We start from the raw sequence: 17774 nt of genomic DNA, 5'->3' as shown, positions 1-17774 counted from the left end.
GCACCCTTAACTACCAACCAAGTAGGGTTTTGACACTACTAGCATACTTCAGGACACCACTTACTTAATCTGTCAGATACCTGCTCAGATTTGGCCACTGGCTCTATGCTAGTCATGCTTATATTTTTCTTTTCTTTTTTATTATTTGTTATCAAAGCTTTTAGCAAAGGCTCTTGCCTTCAGGCTTTTTAGCCAGTTGCCCAAGCCCAAGAACTATGGTGCTATGCCTAAACCCAGGCATGGCCACACACTATCTAACTACCACTGATGGAAAAGCAAAGTTTATATCCCAGAGAGCACAAATTTCAGCTCTCTACAGGTCTATGATGATGACAATTGTTATCACATTTGCAATCTCTGATCCCCAAGAGGTCAGCATCCCCTCTCAAGGGATCCTTCTACCGCTTCAAGACTTATATAGGCAGCGGCAAGACAGAAGAGGATCAAGGAAGTGGTTTCAGCATTAGAGATAGTATCTTAACCAATAAAGACCACATTAGGACGCTCAGCAGAACCCCAACAAAACCCAGTAAGAACATCCAAAACTACTTATACACCTTAATTGCTAACATATCCAGAAACTGACTCCCAAATGTAAAGTCACCAAGACAAGAGTTTAATATTGACATAAAAAGCATAAGTTAGTGGTATTTTCTTCCTTGAAATAACATACTGGTCATATGAAAGTCACTGAAGAGGTCTGGTTTTAGCTCGGAAGACTTTTATGTACAGTTACGGCTGAACTCAAAAACCCCAATTCCAAATATGTGATGTTAACACAAAAGCCGAAAACTTTTAAGACCTGGGATACCAAACAAATTCAGTTGTTAAGATCCTAACAGTTATGCGAGGTGCTTCAGAAGAACTCAATGAATTTCCCATAACATGAGAAGTTCTTCAGTATCTTTCCCACCACCATTATTTCAAGACTCACAAGGTTTTTTAAAATACTAACGGGGTTAAATTGAAACCAAGAGCCATATGCTTGTAATGTCTTCTGTGAAGGTCTGAAGCCACCCTGTCTCAACTATTTGGTTATTCAGTGCAGAAAGTTAAAGATCACAGAAGGTATGACAGCTTTTAATACTCCTATAATATTATAGATTAAAAATTATTGCATAGTCTTATGCATTTCCTAAAACAGCGTTCTCTGGAAATTAAACATTTTAATATAAAAGGAGCAACTCTTTAAAACACGAATTGCGTTCACTACCTCGATCTTCTATCCTTTTTTGATTTGTCAGTACATTTGTCCATAGTTTTCTCGTTATCTCCTCTGCACTTGGGGCAATACCATTTCCCCTTTGGTTTGTAGGTGAGTCCAACACATGAGAAGTGAAACCACTCAATAGGACACTGTTCGTTATCACATCCTATCATTTCGCCATAAGACACTTGGTTACATAAGCAGTAAGTTGGTTCATTGGGATCAATTGCAAATTCTACAGGTGAAACTTCCCTCTCTTGTTTGGCTTTGGAGCGTTTTTTCTTCTTGGAAGATTTGGATCGTTTTTCTTTAGGTGGCTCATCGCAGTCATCAATACCATTTGCTATATGGCACAGATCGCGGCTTTCACTGGTTCGCTGGCGACGGGGTCGACGTGAAGATCTCTCTGGTTGGCAGGATTCCATCTTTGCCTTTTCTAGAGGCTTTTCATTCTCAGATAGATCTTGAAAACACTGAGAGTGTGTTTCCATTTGCCGAGCTCTGTTCTCTACCAGTTCTAGCATCTGAGTAACTATTTGAATTTTTTCATCTCCAAGTTCTTGGCTGTTGATTAACGCACGCTGAAGATGCTGCTGCAAGCGTTTCTTCTGAACAGGATCATTTTCTGACTTGTATTTTTCATAGACATCATCTATTTCTTTTAATGCTTCTACAAAATAAAGATAATAGGAATAATTACACAAGGCAGAACATGCTCAAGAAAATATAGCAATACATTTCTAACTGATGAGAAATAGTACAAATTTTAATTATAGTATACCCTATGGGCTAGATCTGGTATTTAATGCAAGTTGCATGTGATCATCAAATCAATGTTTAAGATCACAATCTGTTGCAAGAAAATTCTCTGAAGTTCTTAAAGAGAGACATAATGTCTCAAATAGAGACACTGGAAGAGAAAGAATAACTCAGAACAGGGGATCATAGCTGTTCAAGTACCATAGTGTCAGACGGAGGCAGGATGTGGAATATCCACAAAGTAGGAATTTTAGTTCAGATGCCTTGCCACAGTATTTCTAAAGCCCTGGCCTGCAAACTGAAGTGACAGAATGTATTGCATCATAGAAGATAACTTAGAATTCACATGGTCATCACTTGAATATCATGGATAATACTCCAGAATTAGGATATCCAGGCCTTCCACCTTCTCCTTCCTATTCACTTAAAGACTTGGCGTTACATTTTCAAGTGGACGTAGTTATAAAGTCTAAAAAAGCTGCACGAGGGTGAATGGATGAAGAGGATTTAGATCAACTTTGATCACTCAAAAGGGTTTTCTTCCATATTACCAAGACTAATGAAAGCAAGTTTCATTGTGAACTGAGGTTGAGCTTCTCAGAATAGGCTACCTAATGCTGAGTGCTTTGCAGGATATATATATATTTATATATATGTTTTTTTAGCAACTGGTAATGAGTGCTTCAGTTTGACTTTTGGGTTTTTTTTCCCCCTTGCAAATCATGCAAAATAACTGGATGAGTTGCAGTGAATCTTTAATAAATTCTCATTTCTTAGAAGCAAGTGTAATGAACCTAGACATGAGATTAAAGTCATAAGCCAGTCTTAGTTCGTACCCTAACATTTATATTTTGCTGGATTTTGAAATACTGTTTGGCAAAAGTTACACTACAGCAATACATAACAGAGAAAGGAATTGCTAAAGTGAAAAGAACTAAATTAACCTCAGAGCTGACAGTGAAATCTGATGCACTGTGTTAGATGCAGTGTATGTTTCTTCAAAAACTTAAGAATTTTATTTGAATGTGCAAACGAATTTATTAACAACACTAAACGAATATAGTCTCTTTCTACAGAGCAGCTTTTTACAAACTGGCTTTTATTTTTAAGTAATTTTGTCTGCTTTGTACAACTGTGAAATGATTCAAACTTGCACTAAATAGAAACCACAGGTATTATCTCCTTAGCATTGTGCACAGTGGCTTTTTTTCATGCTGACATTTTGAAACAGTGGTATTGCAGGAACAGTCACTTCTTACTGTAAATTCTGAAATCTGTATGACAACAGAAGTCAATAGCATTTTGGTCTATTCCAGACTTTCACTTGGGTAAGATAAAATCACTGCTGCGCCAGCCCAATAACTCAACCTATTTCTTCTGAATACTAGCATTGCAGCTATCATTACAAACATGACCGTTGTTTCCATGCACCTTCAGCTGCACGTCTTGCCTGTTGCCCTGACAGGGAAGAAAATCTCATTCTCTGCTCCTGAAAAGTGCAGAGTAAGGTATTTTGTAAGCTGTTGAACTAGAAAGACATAACCAGAGTACAATATGCTGCAGCCACATTATCTCCTACCCAGACTTTTTTTGTGAGAGGAAAAAAAAAAAGTGTACTTGTAGTTACATAGATTTTCCATATAGGGGATGCCCTGCCCGAAAGAACCCACAAATAACAACTGTTCTTTTTCCACAGAAAAAGAAAACAGAGAACAAATTTGACTCTACTGAGGCTTTTTTTTTTTTTTAGTTTGTTATTCTCCGGATGTATCCCTTGATATTTACCTGCAGATAAGACAAACATGCAAATCAATCACAATCAGGACAACCTCCCATCCCATTCTCCAAACAGTGGCCAAATTTCTCACAAGGAGAGAAGAGAGAGAACTTTTGGACTGACAGAGATGCAAGTTTGCCAAACTCGCTCATTATTTCCCAAGATTAGAGAAAGCATCCATAGGCCCAACTAAGTAGCTCTGAAACCCCTGTTAAAAAACCAGGACCAGGCGTTATTACAGATAATCTGATTAAGTTTGGTGGAGCTAAAAGGATTTCAGTTTTCCAAGTCCAGGAATGACTCTGGCCCTCCCACATGAACTAGCACTACCTTTTAAGTTAGCCAAAATCATATTAGCAGCACTTTTAGAAGATCTTCAGACTTAGGCCTAAAATATTTTTGTCACATTCTTATGCTTTTTTTCTTTCCTTTTTCTGAACAGATGTAGCTGGGTAAAACTAAACTAGGTTTGTAGGTAAAACTCTACAAACCTCTGCTTTGGCCCAGTTTCACATTAGTGGCTGGAAGAATACATATTAAAAGTATAGGCTAAATAAGAGATTAACTTTATTTAATACAGATTTAGAGTGCTGGCTCATAACCAAATCACCACAGGTTGCACAAAGAACTTGGTAAGCAGTCCAGCCATGACAAAGAATTCAAAATACTGCAAACAAGCCTATGCACTTCAGACTTTAAGAAAACTTACAAAAGCCTGTTCTTATGTATCTTCCTGGGTAATTAGGAAGATAATTGAAAGAATCCATTTACAATAGCTGTCTTCTGAGGTGCTTTATTTAACCTCTGAAAGGCCTTAACGGTCTCTTCTTACCCAAATTTAAGAAAGCCTTCTATTATAAAGGGAAATTACAGTATATTGTAATCTCCAGTTCTTATGCCATAGGACCAAATTCCTACTCACTTGTACAGTGGGTTGATGTCATTTGGTCTCTGCTGCATATTTCAAGTAATAAAGCTATTCAGTAGTAGATCCTATCCTATTAGGATACCAGCAAGAATTAGAAATAAAAAAAAAATACCACAGCTGAGAGAGTTAGGCAGAATGGATTTAATTCCCATTTAACCTGCAATTTGGAAGAAGCGTTTTTTTTGACTAAAGTTGACGGTAACTTGCCACAGGACAGATTTTTTTTTCCTTTCCCCTCCGTGAGCTGTTATCAAAGGGAGCACAGCTAACTTCCTCATCCAGTCGGCGAGCGCTGAGGGCCAGCCGGGAGCCGGCGCGCTAGCGGGGTAAGCCTGCGCCCTTCCAGCCGCGCCGCTCGCCCGCGGCTGACATCCTCCACGCGTGGGCGGTGCAGCGAGAGCCGTGGGATTTCCAAAACCCGATTTCTGCATTCGCCTCGCCGGGAGCGCGACCGCTGGGCGCCGCGGCGGGGTCAGGACAAACCTGCCGGGGCTGCTGGACTTGACAGCGCTGCAGGTAACTCAGGCGGGAGGACGGACGGACAGATGGACACCTGCCCGGGCTGGGAAGGCGGGGGATCGGGGGGGGGGGTTCACTGCTGCCTCTCTGGCTTCGGAGTCTCGCACTGTACCTCTCGCTCAGAGAGGTATTTCCTTTGGGGGGGGGGGGGCACAAAAACCGACAGAGCCGGCCCGCAGAGCGCCCCACGCGCGGAGGCGGGTTTACCTGCTGGCCGGGAGCCCCGGCTGGGCTGGGGCCGGACGGGGCCTAGCGGGGCCGGCAGCGCCCCCCGGGGCCGCGCCCCCCTCCCCCCCAACCGCGCGCGTGTCCCACCCCCGCCGCCCCGCCCCGCCCCCCGCCGCGGAGCCGGGCCGGCGCCAACAGCCGGTCCGGGCCGCCGCGCCGGGCGCATGTGCGGCGGCGGCCTCGCCCGCCCTCCTCCTCCTCCTCCTCCTCCCCCCCCCCCGCGCCGTCCGGTGCCCGCCGCGGCGCCCACCTTGGCACTGCGTGTCCATCTCCCGCAGCAGCGACACGTTGCGCTGGATATCCAGCGGCAGCGACTCCACGCACTCCAGGTAGTCCTGCACGTAGAGCGAGAGGAGCCGGGCCCGCTCCCCGCCCGGCGCCGCCGGCCCCGCCACCAGCTGCGGCCCCGCCAGCATCATCCCCCCGCGCCCGCAGCACATGCACCGCGCTGCGCTGCGCTGCGCCGTCCGGCCCGGCCCGGCCCGGGGGCGACCCCCGTCCCGCTCCCCGCGGCCGCCGCCCCTTTGCCCGGGCTGTGCCGCGCTGCGCCGCCGGCCGCGCCGCCCCGCGGGGCAGGGAGCGCGCCTCGGCCTCGGCCGCCGCTGCCGCCGGCTCCCCGCGCCCCTTCCCGCCCCGCCGCCGCCGCCGAAGCAAAACCCACTTGGAGCCCCCGCCCCTGGCCGCTAGGTTACGCGCATGCGCGAGGCCCTGCCCTTATAAGGCGCGGCTGGAGGCGCTGCGAGGGGTTCGCATTCTCCCGCCTTCCTCCCTCGCCCGCTCCCAGTGGCCCGGCGCGTGGCAGGGGGCGGGAGCCACCGCGGAGGCGGAGCCGCTCTTAAAGGCGAAGGCGCCCGCGTTCGTCCCTTCCCCGCCCGCCCCGCGCCCGGGGCGGAGCGGCGCCGGCGGCAGGCGGCTCCCGCTGCCCGCGGCAGGCGGCTCCCGGCTGCCGGAGCTTCCCCGCGTCCCCGCCGCGCGGTGGCGGCGCGCAACCAAGGGGTGGCAGGCGGGCGGCTGGGCCCCGCCCCCTTCCTCCCCGCCAGGTGCCCCGGCGGCCGCCGCGTGTGGGCGGGGGCGGGCGGCCGTTGCCTGGGCGGGGCGGGGCGGGGCGGGGCAGGGCAGGGCAGGGGGTTCCCAACGGCCGCGGCTCGCTTCGCTCAGCGCTGGGGCGTCGCGGCCTGGCCGTGCCGGGCCCCGGGCTACTTCCCCCCACCTCCCCCCCCGACCCCGGGGGCCGCGGGCGCGCTCAGCCCTGTTTCTAGCCGCGTCAGCTCCAGGCGCGGTGGAAGGGAAGGCGCTGCCGGGGGCGGGCAGTCCCGTTTCACCTTCAGCTTCCCTCAGCCTCTGCCCGCCGGCCGGCGAGCGGGCCGCCGGGGTTACGAGCGTGGCAGGTAGGGCGGGCTCCGCCAGGAGGAGCTTTAAACTCCCTTCCTCAGTCAGCACCCCCCTCTCCCCCCCGCGTTTCTTCACGCTGCCCCAAACGCGCCCCCTCCTTGCGGCGGTTGAGGAACTTAAGCGCTCGTTCCAGCTGTCGCGCGTGGCGTTTGTTTGAACGCGCAGGCGAGGAAACCGCAAGCTGGGTTTTCAGCCGTTATCCAGACCCTTCCCAATTTCTGAGGAAGTAATACCAAATATAACCGAGCAAGCACAGGGCTGTGGGGGTGGGTACACTCCTTTTAGGAACTCACGCTCGTATGGTGCTATGAACATATCAAGAAGGCAGTAGATGTCACCTTTTGCAACTTACAGGCTCATACCAAAAGACTGGCAACTCAGTAACAGGTCAAAAAAGTTGATGTTTACTGCCGTTTAAGTTTTTTATGTGATGCTAAAGCCTTACCCTTTCTTTGCACTGCCCTCTCACTTGCTTGGAATGCTTTTTGGCATATGAAATCGTAATTCGTCAGTGCTGAAGCTTAATCTCTGAAAGCGCTCCTTTGCAAAGGCGGTGTGCCTGAGAGGAGGGGAATGGGAGTAAGTTTTACTGCAACAAAATTTATATGCACATTAAATTGTTTGCAGATGGTGTGTGTATTTATCTCCCGAACATTATTGTGAGCTATATTTGTTTCTGTAACAATTTATTTCTGAAGAGCAGTTCTCATCATGAGGAGAGGTTTGTACCAACAGCACGGTTACAGACTAGATGCAGGGAAGGTAGGTTACTTTCTGTTACGCTAGAGTGTGCTCCAAAGGCAAGTTTTTATCACAGTAGCAGTTGATATGCCGAGACATCCAATTAATTCATCTCCCTGAACTGTAAGAAGCAGTGGTTTAGACTGTTCTTGCCCACAGTAAGAGCTACCTTATTTAGCTTTAAAGAGCAAAATAATGATTCATGATAAACTATTACTTATGGAAGTGCAGTGACATTTTATCCTGAGGAATCATTTGAGAGAATTTTAAATAAGGCGTCAAAGAAGTTTAGTCTTTTAAAACCCGCTTGCCTGCCAACAAATCTCCAGTTTTGACAGAGTATCCTTCCTCCCCAAGGGCTGATGCAGAATTTGTATCAAGTGTTGGCCACGATAAATATGGTAGGAAATACAAGTAGAAATATATGTACTCTTGAGCTCTAGTATAATTGGGAAAAATGGTATCAAGTAGTTTTAATTACTAAAAGATTGAGATTTCATCCCTATCACCCCTTCAGACATTTTAATGCCATCTTTACTGCATGAATAATAATTGGTGAGCATCAGAAAAAAAATCTTGTGGAGTCTTGAAACATAGCCAGGAGACCTGTACCTTTTGCTGTATGTTGCATTTATATTTCAGGTACCTGAAAAAAAGGGAGAAGACAAATATGAAATCTTGCAAGCTTTGAAAAAACAGCATCAGAGGTGACTGAATTCAAGGGGAAAAATAAATACCTTATGTCTTACTTTCCTGCATGTCGGTAAGCAGCCAGTACTAAAAGAGTACCTATATTAATCCTACAGATAACATTTCAAGATGGAATTAATCTAGAGTAGTGGTTGAGCACTGATACAGGTTTCCCAAGAGGTTATATAGTTTCCATCCTTAGAGATTTTCAGAGCCTGGCTGGACGAGGCCCTGCACAACCCAACTGAACTGTGAAGCTGGCTGTGCTTTGAGCAGGGGACCGAACTAGATGACCTCCAGAGGATCCCTTCCAGTACGCTTTTTTCTATCACTATGTGAATGTGTGATCTGTGCCAGATGGCTAATCCTGTGACAAAATGAGTATGTTGAACCTCAGATTTCCTCTGACGAGCAAGGTCAGCATTTCGCGTGGTGGCACTCTGCAAGTGTTATTTTCTTAAGACTCCAGTCTTACGAAAATTTTCTTAAGACCCCAGTGCAGGAAAGTATTTAAACATGCTCTTAACGTTCAACTCCTGCAGCTGCTAAACTGGTTTCCCATGTAACAATAATTTTCTGAATCTATGTCTTAGATGTTGAGTAATTGTAGCTGTAGATAGACTTCTTTTTCTCTACCAGAGCCAGCAATGAGTTGGCAAATATATAAAAATGAATCAAAAACAGTGATTTGAAAATACTGTCTACAACTTTGTTATGTCGGTGATGTCACTCACTCTGGCCAAGAACACAGGAAGTCTGCAACTCAGTATATTCACGTTCTTAAGAGTACACTGTAACATTAAAAGCCATATGCCAGTAAAACTAGATCCTTGTCTTCTGTCATAGCTTGGATTAATGAATTTAAATTTCAGATCAGATTGTGCTGTTTGTCTAATTTTTGAATAAATGGACATAGAAAATGAAAATAATCTAGCTACTTTCAATTCCTTTGACAGTAAGTTGCTGAAACTTTATTCTACAGTGATCATTGCTGTCGGTTCTGAATCACTAAAATCTAGTCAGTTGAATTCGTTCGTATGACATGAACAACAAATGGCACTTACTACCCAGGCAGAAAGAATTACTTAATAGTGCAAAAGAACCCGGATTAATATCAGTGATAGAAAGTTCTGTAGAAATATGTTGGCTATTTTCTGTCTATAGTAAGCTCAAATATCTGTATCATTCTACCACCTCATGAAGAAATCAAACCAAGAAACTGAAAATTACACTACAGAGCAGTAAAATGAAGCAACAAAAGTTAATTAAAAATTAACATGTGAAAATAAACATTTAATTTTATTTAACGTTTAATTACAAATTTAATATATTTACTTGGCATCACTTTTTTCTGACCAGAAATTATATATGCACCGCTGGTAAAGTAATAGTCAAGAAAGTCGTTTTAGAATAACTCGTAGAGTATATTACAGGTGGTTTCTGTGCTGGAAACTTGCTAACTGTTTGTCACTACGGGGGAAGCAGTATCTAAGGCACAGCAGAGATCACCTCGTGTTTCCTGAAATTAAGTGTATTCCACTGCTTTTGAACACTAAATAACGATTTAAATTTTGGGCAATTTGAGAATGCTTTGGTAATATTAAACGAGATTTCCTTGCCAAAAAAAAAAAAAAAAGCCTTAGCTTACCACATGTTTGAGGTTTTGAAGGAAGGAAAGGAAAAACGGCAGGCTGAATCCTCTGGTTTGATAATGCCTCAAAATGACTAGGAACAAGCAGTGGAGAACTTTAATGTATGAGAGAACTCTCAATTTGCAGGTTGATAGCCACCTCCTCTGGGACCCCACTACATCGCCTTTTTGGATGACAGTTTGTGAGAATCATCTGGTGATAAGAGAGGCACAGTAGAGCAAAACACCTTTATTTGTCGAGATGGACAGGCAGAAGGGCTCATAAGTTAAATCAGCTGCCTTCCAGAAGTCCTGCTGATGACAAGGCAGCTTGCCAAACTCTAAAATGGCTGAGACTGCCTGGTTCCCATTGGGTTTAGGAAACTGCTGGGTGTAGGCACCCAGGCAGGGCAGGTGCCCAGATATCCGTATAGGTAGAACCCAACCACTGTAATTATTTCTGGAAGCTAGTCAAGACTGGCAATGGGATTCATGCATGCAACTGCAATAGTTACCACTGACCCTCTCCACTAAGTGAGGTGTTGTCAACGTGAGGTAAACATTTGCAGTGGAATCCGGAATGAATTATTAGGGTATATTATATTAAATCCACCTCAGTGGTCATCTGCCAAGATCAAATAATAAAAGAGTAGAAATATATTTTGTTTCTCTGTATGTCTCTAAATTACCTCCACTTTTCCTGGAGAATAGATCCCAGCAATTTTCTTGATTTAGCATTTCCCAATATAGTTTTCAGAGTCCCAATGAATTTGCAGTTTTGCTGCTATTTCACCTTTAGTGATCCTGATTTCACATCCTCATATCTCAGGTGATTCCTACCCTGTTTCATGTACTAGTGCAAAAACTGGTTAAATTTTTTCAGCTTTCTGTTGATACCTTGGAAGAGTTTCAGTCTGTGGAAAAAGTAATGAAAAGGAGCATTATTGATGAAGACAAGTCCACAAGGGGCCATAATTGTGAAAGACCTACTTAGCATCTAGTGGCAGTGTTCAAAGGATGATAATAGGGTGCTTGTTGTCAGCAAACGAAACACAATTATTTTTGACTACGTACACTCCATGGCAGGTATGCATCTTTGTTTTCTATGGGAGGAAGAGGATGAAGAATTTTCTGGGATACTAAAAAAAAAAAAAAGAAACCACAAAGAAAAGAAAGAATGTGTACTGGCCAAATGGGCTTTTTAGACAGTCAGCTGCAGAAGGCTATAGGCCATAGAAAGGTCATATAGAAAGGCCATAGCTGGCCTTAATACAGATGATATTCCGGGAAGAAGCTATCCTTGCCAGTGCTACAGAGATAGTGTATTTGTCTGGGTAAGCTGTTCTTGAACAACTTCTCTTAACATCAGATCATCCAAAAAGCATACTTCCCTTTAATATCAGATGTGAATACCCCTTTCGACTTTGCTGAAAAAGCAGGCTTGATATATCTGGTGGATATAAAATCATGTGGAAGCAACCATTATTATTTTCCTCTTTCATTTATGCAAATACAGAGCAGTTAAAAATTAGATATGGATGCCATCAGATCCTTTTCCTAGAGACATGAACTGAAACAGTACATTTCCTGAAAACACTGGCATGTATCTTTTCCCAGCTAGCCTCACACTCAGCTGTACCAAAGAGCTCTACAGCACAAAGTAACAAACATCCGCACTCATCAGGAGACATATGTTCTTCCTCATCTGAATGCAAATATCTGCTCAAAGTTCTGGAGAATTTCCAAGCTTTCTGCTTTTATGCTCTAAAAGAAAATTTCTTCCTGAGCCTGAATCAATGATCATTTGAGCTGTATTAACAGGAGGGAGAAGCCAGGAGTAACATCCAGTTTGTCTTTTTTCTTCAAACTGATTGGTTCTATTTATCTCACTGTGAGCAGAGTTAAAATTTGAGTAAGTGTGTAAGCCAAGTGTATATATCATGCTTTGTTTCATAATAACCACTCATTTATTGTTACAATTCTTCCTGTTCAACTTCCATACTCTAATTCCACTGCTTTACCTAAAAGTGTTTTGAGAGGTTGACAGGCCTAAGATGGGGGATGCGAAGGAATCCAATGTAATATTACTTCATTGCTTCATTTAGGGCGCACTGACATACTATCATACTTTGTTTTGCGCAGCCCCTTTTTGAGAGTACAGGCTCTGTTCACACTGCCCTCTGGAAATTAGAGGGGGCTGGACTAACCCTGACTTCTCACAGAGGCTAGGAAGCAGTCTGGCTTAGGAGCAGCAGGAGGGAGATACTGCCCTCCAGCTGAGGGACAGGGTCTGGCTGCTGCGATGGGCAGAACCTCCCGGACCACCGCTTCCGCTGAACTCGGAGCTTAGGAAGGGCAGGAGTCAGGGACGCTTGCCTCCACCTGCAAGGTCACAATTCTGAACTCAGCATCCAAGAAATTCTAAGTCCTGCCTGAGAGATCTTTCTGGCTGACACCCAAATCAGCGTGAAACGGGAGCCCTTGCTACTCCCAGAGGAGCACTTCCCCCTCATTCACAATGTGGATGTATCCACTTGTGGCCTGATGCAACATGCCCCTGTTTCCGCCCTATTTCAAGAACCGTCAGGAAACAGCTTTCGGCTAGTGACTCTGCCTTACCTACCGTTTTAAAGTGTCAACAGTTGATGGCTTCACTTTTAGGCTCCAGAGCCAGCCACCATGCCAAATGACTTGGGAGTTGCATAGATGATGTTTACAGAAGCAGGTGAGTAATGATAACTTTATGCAAATATGTGACAATCATCCTATTGTCTTATTTGAGCCCTGAAGTTCTTTTCTCTCCTCAAGTCAACAGAAGAATCCAGTTAACTTTGATGGAAAAGGACCAAGCTCTTACCGCCAGGAATAAACAGAGGATTTTTTGTGTGTTCTTATATTAACTACATGCTAATCCCCGCACCGCATTTCCGTGATTCTGTTACACACCATAGAGATATCTGTAAGAAGCGTATTCTTTCTTCTTCCACTTGTGAGGAGCAGATGTACACACAAACGCACCTTTGTTACAAAGTTTGTGAAACAAAAGCATGCAGTGCACTTGCAGCAAGTTTCAGTAGTGGATGGTTTGGGACATTCATCATGCTCTCCTGCGTGTGGATGTTCATTTTCCCCTCCACATCAGAAAATAAGAATGGGATTCATCAGACCAAATGTGGGTATCTACAGTTAAGGCTGAGAAAACCTTAACATAAATAGGTCTTGCCCTAAAAGTGACTGTGTTGACCAAAGAGGGAGCCCAGGTCCATTGTCTGAGGTGGTAGTGAACTTAATTCCACTCTCTGTTCTGAAATGTGGTAGTTACAAGCCCATAGTTACCATTTATGAATTTCAGATGTTACAGAGATCCCCCAGGAAAGCTGCAGAGAGGTTTTGGCAGCTCTAAGTGTGTTTTGTTAAAACTCTACACCAAACACAAGGAAGCCTCATTTAATTTCCTTGCTACTGATGATTTTTTTTTTCTCTTTGGAAACTGCTTATCTAATTCTAGTACAAATGATTTATCTCTAGTACAACGGAAAAGTCACTGCAAACAATACTGAAGAACAATTTTCATGTCTTTGAAATAATTCCGTAGCACCAAATTACAGACACTGAGCATTTCTTAGGGATGCTACTGCTATGCAAATTCTTCAGTGACACAACTTACTTCAAATTGCCAAAACTGAATGATACACATTTTTTTCCCCAAGAACTGACAAAGTCTATATTTGCTTTATTATTCAGTTCTGCTTGGGAGAAAGCAGAAAAATTGTTTAAGCAATGTAAATAGATGCCTAGCCTCTCATCCCTCCTCTTCCCAAAAATAACAAAATGAGATGTTACTTTTGCTACAAACGAAGGAAGGATTTTTGGTTGGAAGGCTATTGTCAAAATATTGGTAGCATCTAATTGAATTTAGTCTGTTTCTTAAACTGTGGTTAAAATATAAAACACCAGAGGATTTAGAAAAACTGGCAAGCATTGGTTAAGTCTGTTTTTCTTGCAAGTAACAGTATTTTTTCCGCAGTGTGAATTCTTCTCTGACAGAGGCATTTAGAAGAAGTCGTTTTGCAGTTCACTTGAGCCTAACTGTTAATGTTACTTGACTATGAATGACAATTCTTTAAAGGATTATAGTTTCAGATGTCAGAGTTGCACAATTCATTTTCGGTTACTGGAGGAAGAAAATACCTAATTGGAAACACTGAAAACCAGTCTTGCATTGCCTTAGCAGTAGACAGCTGTGCCCACAAATTATCACACGCCATTTTCAAATTATCCTTCAGCATATTTGAAAATAGCAGCAACTGTCCACGTAAAACCTGAGTTTCTGAACGGTTATATGTGTGTATCTTAAATGCATGTAGAAGCCCCTGCTTTCATTTATTAAAGGCTAGCCATATGTGTGCTTAGGCACATACAAGTACTGTTAAGACTCCATTGAGGCAGTCCTTTTATTAGCAAATATCCTAGTTCACTCCTAGCAGTCACACGTAGGTGTTCATTAAAACATTCACAAGTGTTCATTAAAATCACACCATTTACAAATAATTAAATAATAAAACAAATTAATTAAAGTGAAATTAATCATAGCCTAAAAAGCTGATATGTCTGACAACAGACAAAATGGGGGGGGGGGGGAGGACTGGATGCAGGAGTAACAAGCATAACTGACTAAATATTTTCTTAAAAACACATATACTGGCTAATAGAAATACTTTTGTTGTGATTGTGGCAACTAAGAAAACCATTTAGAAGGCAGACAGATACAAGTTAATTGTTACTAGTTGGACAAAGAGTGTAGTATATTATACAATATGCAAAATGTAAAAATATGCATTTCAGTAAGCAGAAAGAAAAGAAGCTAAACAAACATATTCTACAAAGTAGATATTACTGTTATCATCTCTGCAGTTTGCAACTCGGAAAACTGAGGAACAGATCTCTCTAGCGATTAACCAAGGGAAAGAGAGACTGCGTCAGTCGTGTTAGCAGAATTCTTTAGATGTGTACTTTCTTCCCTCAGTCTCTGGACCACAAGACTCTATCTCTCATTGTCATGTAAAGTCAAGGTTAGTTTGGTTTTAGACATAGCTTTTTATACTAACAAATCTGAAGACCAGCCTTTACTGTAATTGCAAGTGAAGGAATTTGGTTCCCATACAGAGAAAAACAGCCTGAATTGTTCAGATACTACAGTGCAATCATCTAGGGTCCAAAAACAAAATTGGTCACTGCACAAGCAATTTAGCTTTAAACTGTATTTCAGGTGCTACATCTGCTACAGAGGGATGACAACTCAGGAAATGTTAGCCTCAGATATCTCCTCTCTAGTGGATGAAACTAGGACACTGGGATTTCATTACAGTTTCTCAGCAGAAAAACAGAGAACTTCATAGAGCTGTGCCCTACTTTAGTTGTTTCTTTAGGGATGGGTTCTTTGATAACGTTTTCTTTTTTGTTTGAAATATTTATTTTCCCATGTACATCTAGCTGATCACATAAAGAATTGTGAGAGAAAGACAGTCTAGTATTTCACATGGCCAAGACAGCAACAGAAAGGACAGCTCAAGCCGGGTGGTTTATAAGCCCATTGTGCACCCTTTCAAAGTGCTGTGTGAAGTGTCTGGAGCTGTCGTAGCTAGTTCTCCACGGAGTTTCTCTCAGCTGCGCACACTGGTCACTTTTGTCCGGCAAGACAAGAGTCCTGCACTACTGAAAAGATGTTACTGTTAGCATATTACTGGAAGAAGAATAGGAGATGTTAGAAATCAGTGGGGTTTGCAAACTGCACTGCACCTACAAATAGGACATGTGCCTGTAGTTTGAGCAAGAAGAAAGTAAGGAACGCTGCCTGACAGTTTAGCGGGGCTTGGCTCACCACAGAAGATTCATAAACACTCAAAGAGCATGAACTCAAAAGAAGTATTGCTGCTGCGCCGCTTGGGTGCGGTTCTGAACTTGCTGCTGTTTTGGGGTGCTCTGCTGTCATTTCGCATACGCAGCCTTGAGAATAATGCAGCAGGTGGCTCAGTTTTGTGGAGCAGAGCACGGTGATGTGATATGTATTCGACAGACTAAACACAGAAATGGTAGTGCTTATAAAATTAATTCAATGTATCAGTATGGCTAGTGTTTACATGTGCTGTTGCAGCAGGCACTAGCATCTTACATAGTATCCCTGAGGTTAAGCAGATGAATCCTTGCCTGGAGTGCAACACTGCTGGCAGGTGAAGGCCGTAGGTGTAGACCTTCTCTGAGGAGGTGCAAGTGAGCGAGGGAAACAAGGTATACACTTTGTGCTCTCACAGCCTTCTGCAGCAGAACGAGATGTATAAGGAAACGCTGTGCTGTGCTGGAGAAGTGTGACGTTTGTACTGTGCGTATCAACTTGTCTGCTCACACTCTGATATGCATCGGACTCATGTTTGGTGTTTAACTTCTGTGCCGTGCAGAAGAACATGACAAGACACTTCCACCTGGCCTCTTGCTTTTTCCTGGAGCAGGGACAGGAGCCTTTTTGGGCAGCGACAGGAGCTCTGTCAGGTGAGTGCCTCCCTGACTGAGCTGGCACATGAGGAGGCACCCCGATGCCAAATCCGCGTGAGAAGAAGAGGAGGGTTTTAGGATGGCGTGCTGCGCCATCCTCCACCACTGCTGGGAAAGCTTCGTTTCTCCCCACGTGTGCTGTACTCGTACTGCAGACAGTCCAGCTCCGTCAGGAAAGTTACCACTGAGCAGTTCCCCCGGTTACCCACCCCTGGTGGAGCGGCTCACATGGTGAATTACCTGCCCCAGATGTGTCAGCAGAAACATCTAGTGCAGCAGACACTTGTCTGAATACATTGTCTGCCTTTGATTACAGCTACCTGTAGCTGGCGGGTCTCAGGCAGCTCCCCAGGCACTACAGGCCCTGCTCTTTAGCAACCTCCTCTTGCTAGTGTCGTATCTGTGAGTGTTTTGGGGTTCCTGTGATCGCCGGTGTGGGCCGCGCCCGGGGGGGGGGGAGGGGGGGTTGTCCCGCCGCCAAAAGGGGATGTCCTGAGAGTGAGCCCCGTTGTGTTGGTGCGGCGGCCCGGCGGCCGGGCGCGCCTGCGCACTACCTGCGTGTCTGTGGCCGTGACGAGAGCCCGCCCCCGCTCACCCGCTCGGCCCGGGCGGGCGTCTCAGCGGCGCTGCGTGAGGCGCGGGGCAGGCGGGCGCGCCGGCGGCGCGCGGCACTCTCTGCCGCCGGTCCGGGGACTTTCCCCTAGGCGGGCGCGGGGCCCCCGAGGAACGGCGCGTCCTCCGTGCGTAGCCTAGAGAGCAGGTCTTCAGAGCATCCCGCCTGCTGCCGTGCCGCGCCCCGCGGCCTTATACGGCTCCGCAGCCGCGGACGCCTCAAGGTTAGAGCGAGCGGCGGTCGCCGCCCCCGGTGATGGCTTCTGCCGACCCCTAGTCACCCCCCCCACAGACAAAGAGGGTCCCGCCGGCGCCCGGTCGCCGCTACAGCTCCCCGGCGAAGGCAACACCGGTCCCGCGGGGGGGAAAACGCCTCGCAGCGGCTAGTGGCTGTATTATGCAAATCAGAACGCGCTGGCCCCTCCCCCTCGGGGGCAGGGCCAGCTGCCGCTGGGCGCCTGCGCGAGGCGCCCCCGCGCGGTGCCGGGGGGGGGAGGGGGGAGAGCGCGGGGCGGTGCCGGCCGCCACCCCACCCCCAGCCCCAGGGGTCGGCGGCGTAACGGCCGCCTGCCGCCGGGAGCGAAGGCCGAGGCGCGACCCGCCGCTCCCGTCCTAACGGTCCTCGGCGGCGCCTCTGCCGCCTTCCCGCGCGACGCAGGGCCGGTCCGTGCTAGCGCTCCCCCGGGCTGCAGCGGGGTGCTCCAGGTAGCTGAGCAGTTGTCAGGTCAAGGCGGGCTACTGC

The 17774-nt window shown here is 45.9% G+C and overlaps 1 protein-coding gene across 2 annotated transcripts; it reads right to left on the bottom strand.

Moving 5' to 3' along the window:
• Positions 1-155: 155 nt before the first annotated feature.
• ING2 (inhibitor of growth family member 2) lies at positions 156-5871 on the bottom strand. Of its 2 annotated transcripts, XM_068942583.1 has the most exons (3): positions 5669-5732; positions 4666-4741; positions 156-1877 (listed from the first exon to the last, which is right to left on the bottom strand). In XM_068942583.1, exons 2-3 carry the CDS (start codon positions 4685-4687, stop codon positions 1210-1212), a joined length of 690 nt encoding a protein of 229 aa, XP_068798684.1. In that variant the 5' UTR covers positions 4688-4741; positions 5669-5732; the 3' UTR covers positions 156-1209. The 2 variants fall into 2 exon arrangements, with proteins under 2 accessions (XP_068798684.1, XP_068798682.1); XM_068942581.1 differs by lacking the exon at positions 4666-4741 and having other exon boundaries at positions 5669-5871.
• Between the last annotated feature and the right edge of the window lie 11903 nt (positions 5872-17774).

The sequence above is a fragment of the Struthio camelus genome, chromosome 4 (assembly GCF_040807025.1).
Source record: "Struthio camelus isolate bStrCam1 chromosome 4, bStrCam1.hap1, whole genome shotgun sequence".
NCBI classification, from domain to species: domain Eukaryota; kingdom Metazoa; phylum Chordata; class Aves; order Struthioniformes; family Struthionidae; genus Struthio; species Struthio camelus.
The sequence above is the reverse complement of the archived record's forward strand: the minus strand, read 5'-3'. Positions and strand labels throughout refer to the sequence as shown.

Excerpts from the sequence above, each read along its gene's own strand:
- ING2 (XM_068942581.1), bottom strand. The coding sequence starts at position 5,858 with ATGTGCTGCGGGCGCGGGGGGATGATGCTGGCGGGGCCGCAGCTGGTG. Across the intron at positions 1,878-5,668 it reads GATGGACACGCAGTGCCAAG|AAGCATTAAAAGAAATAGAT; the intron begins GTGGGCGCCGCG and ends TTTATTTTGTAG.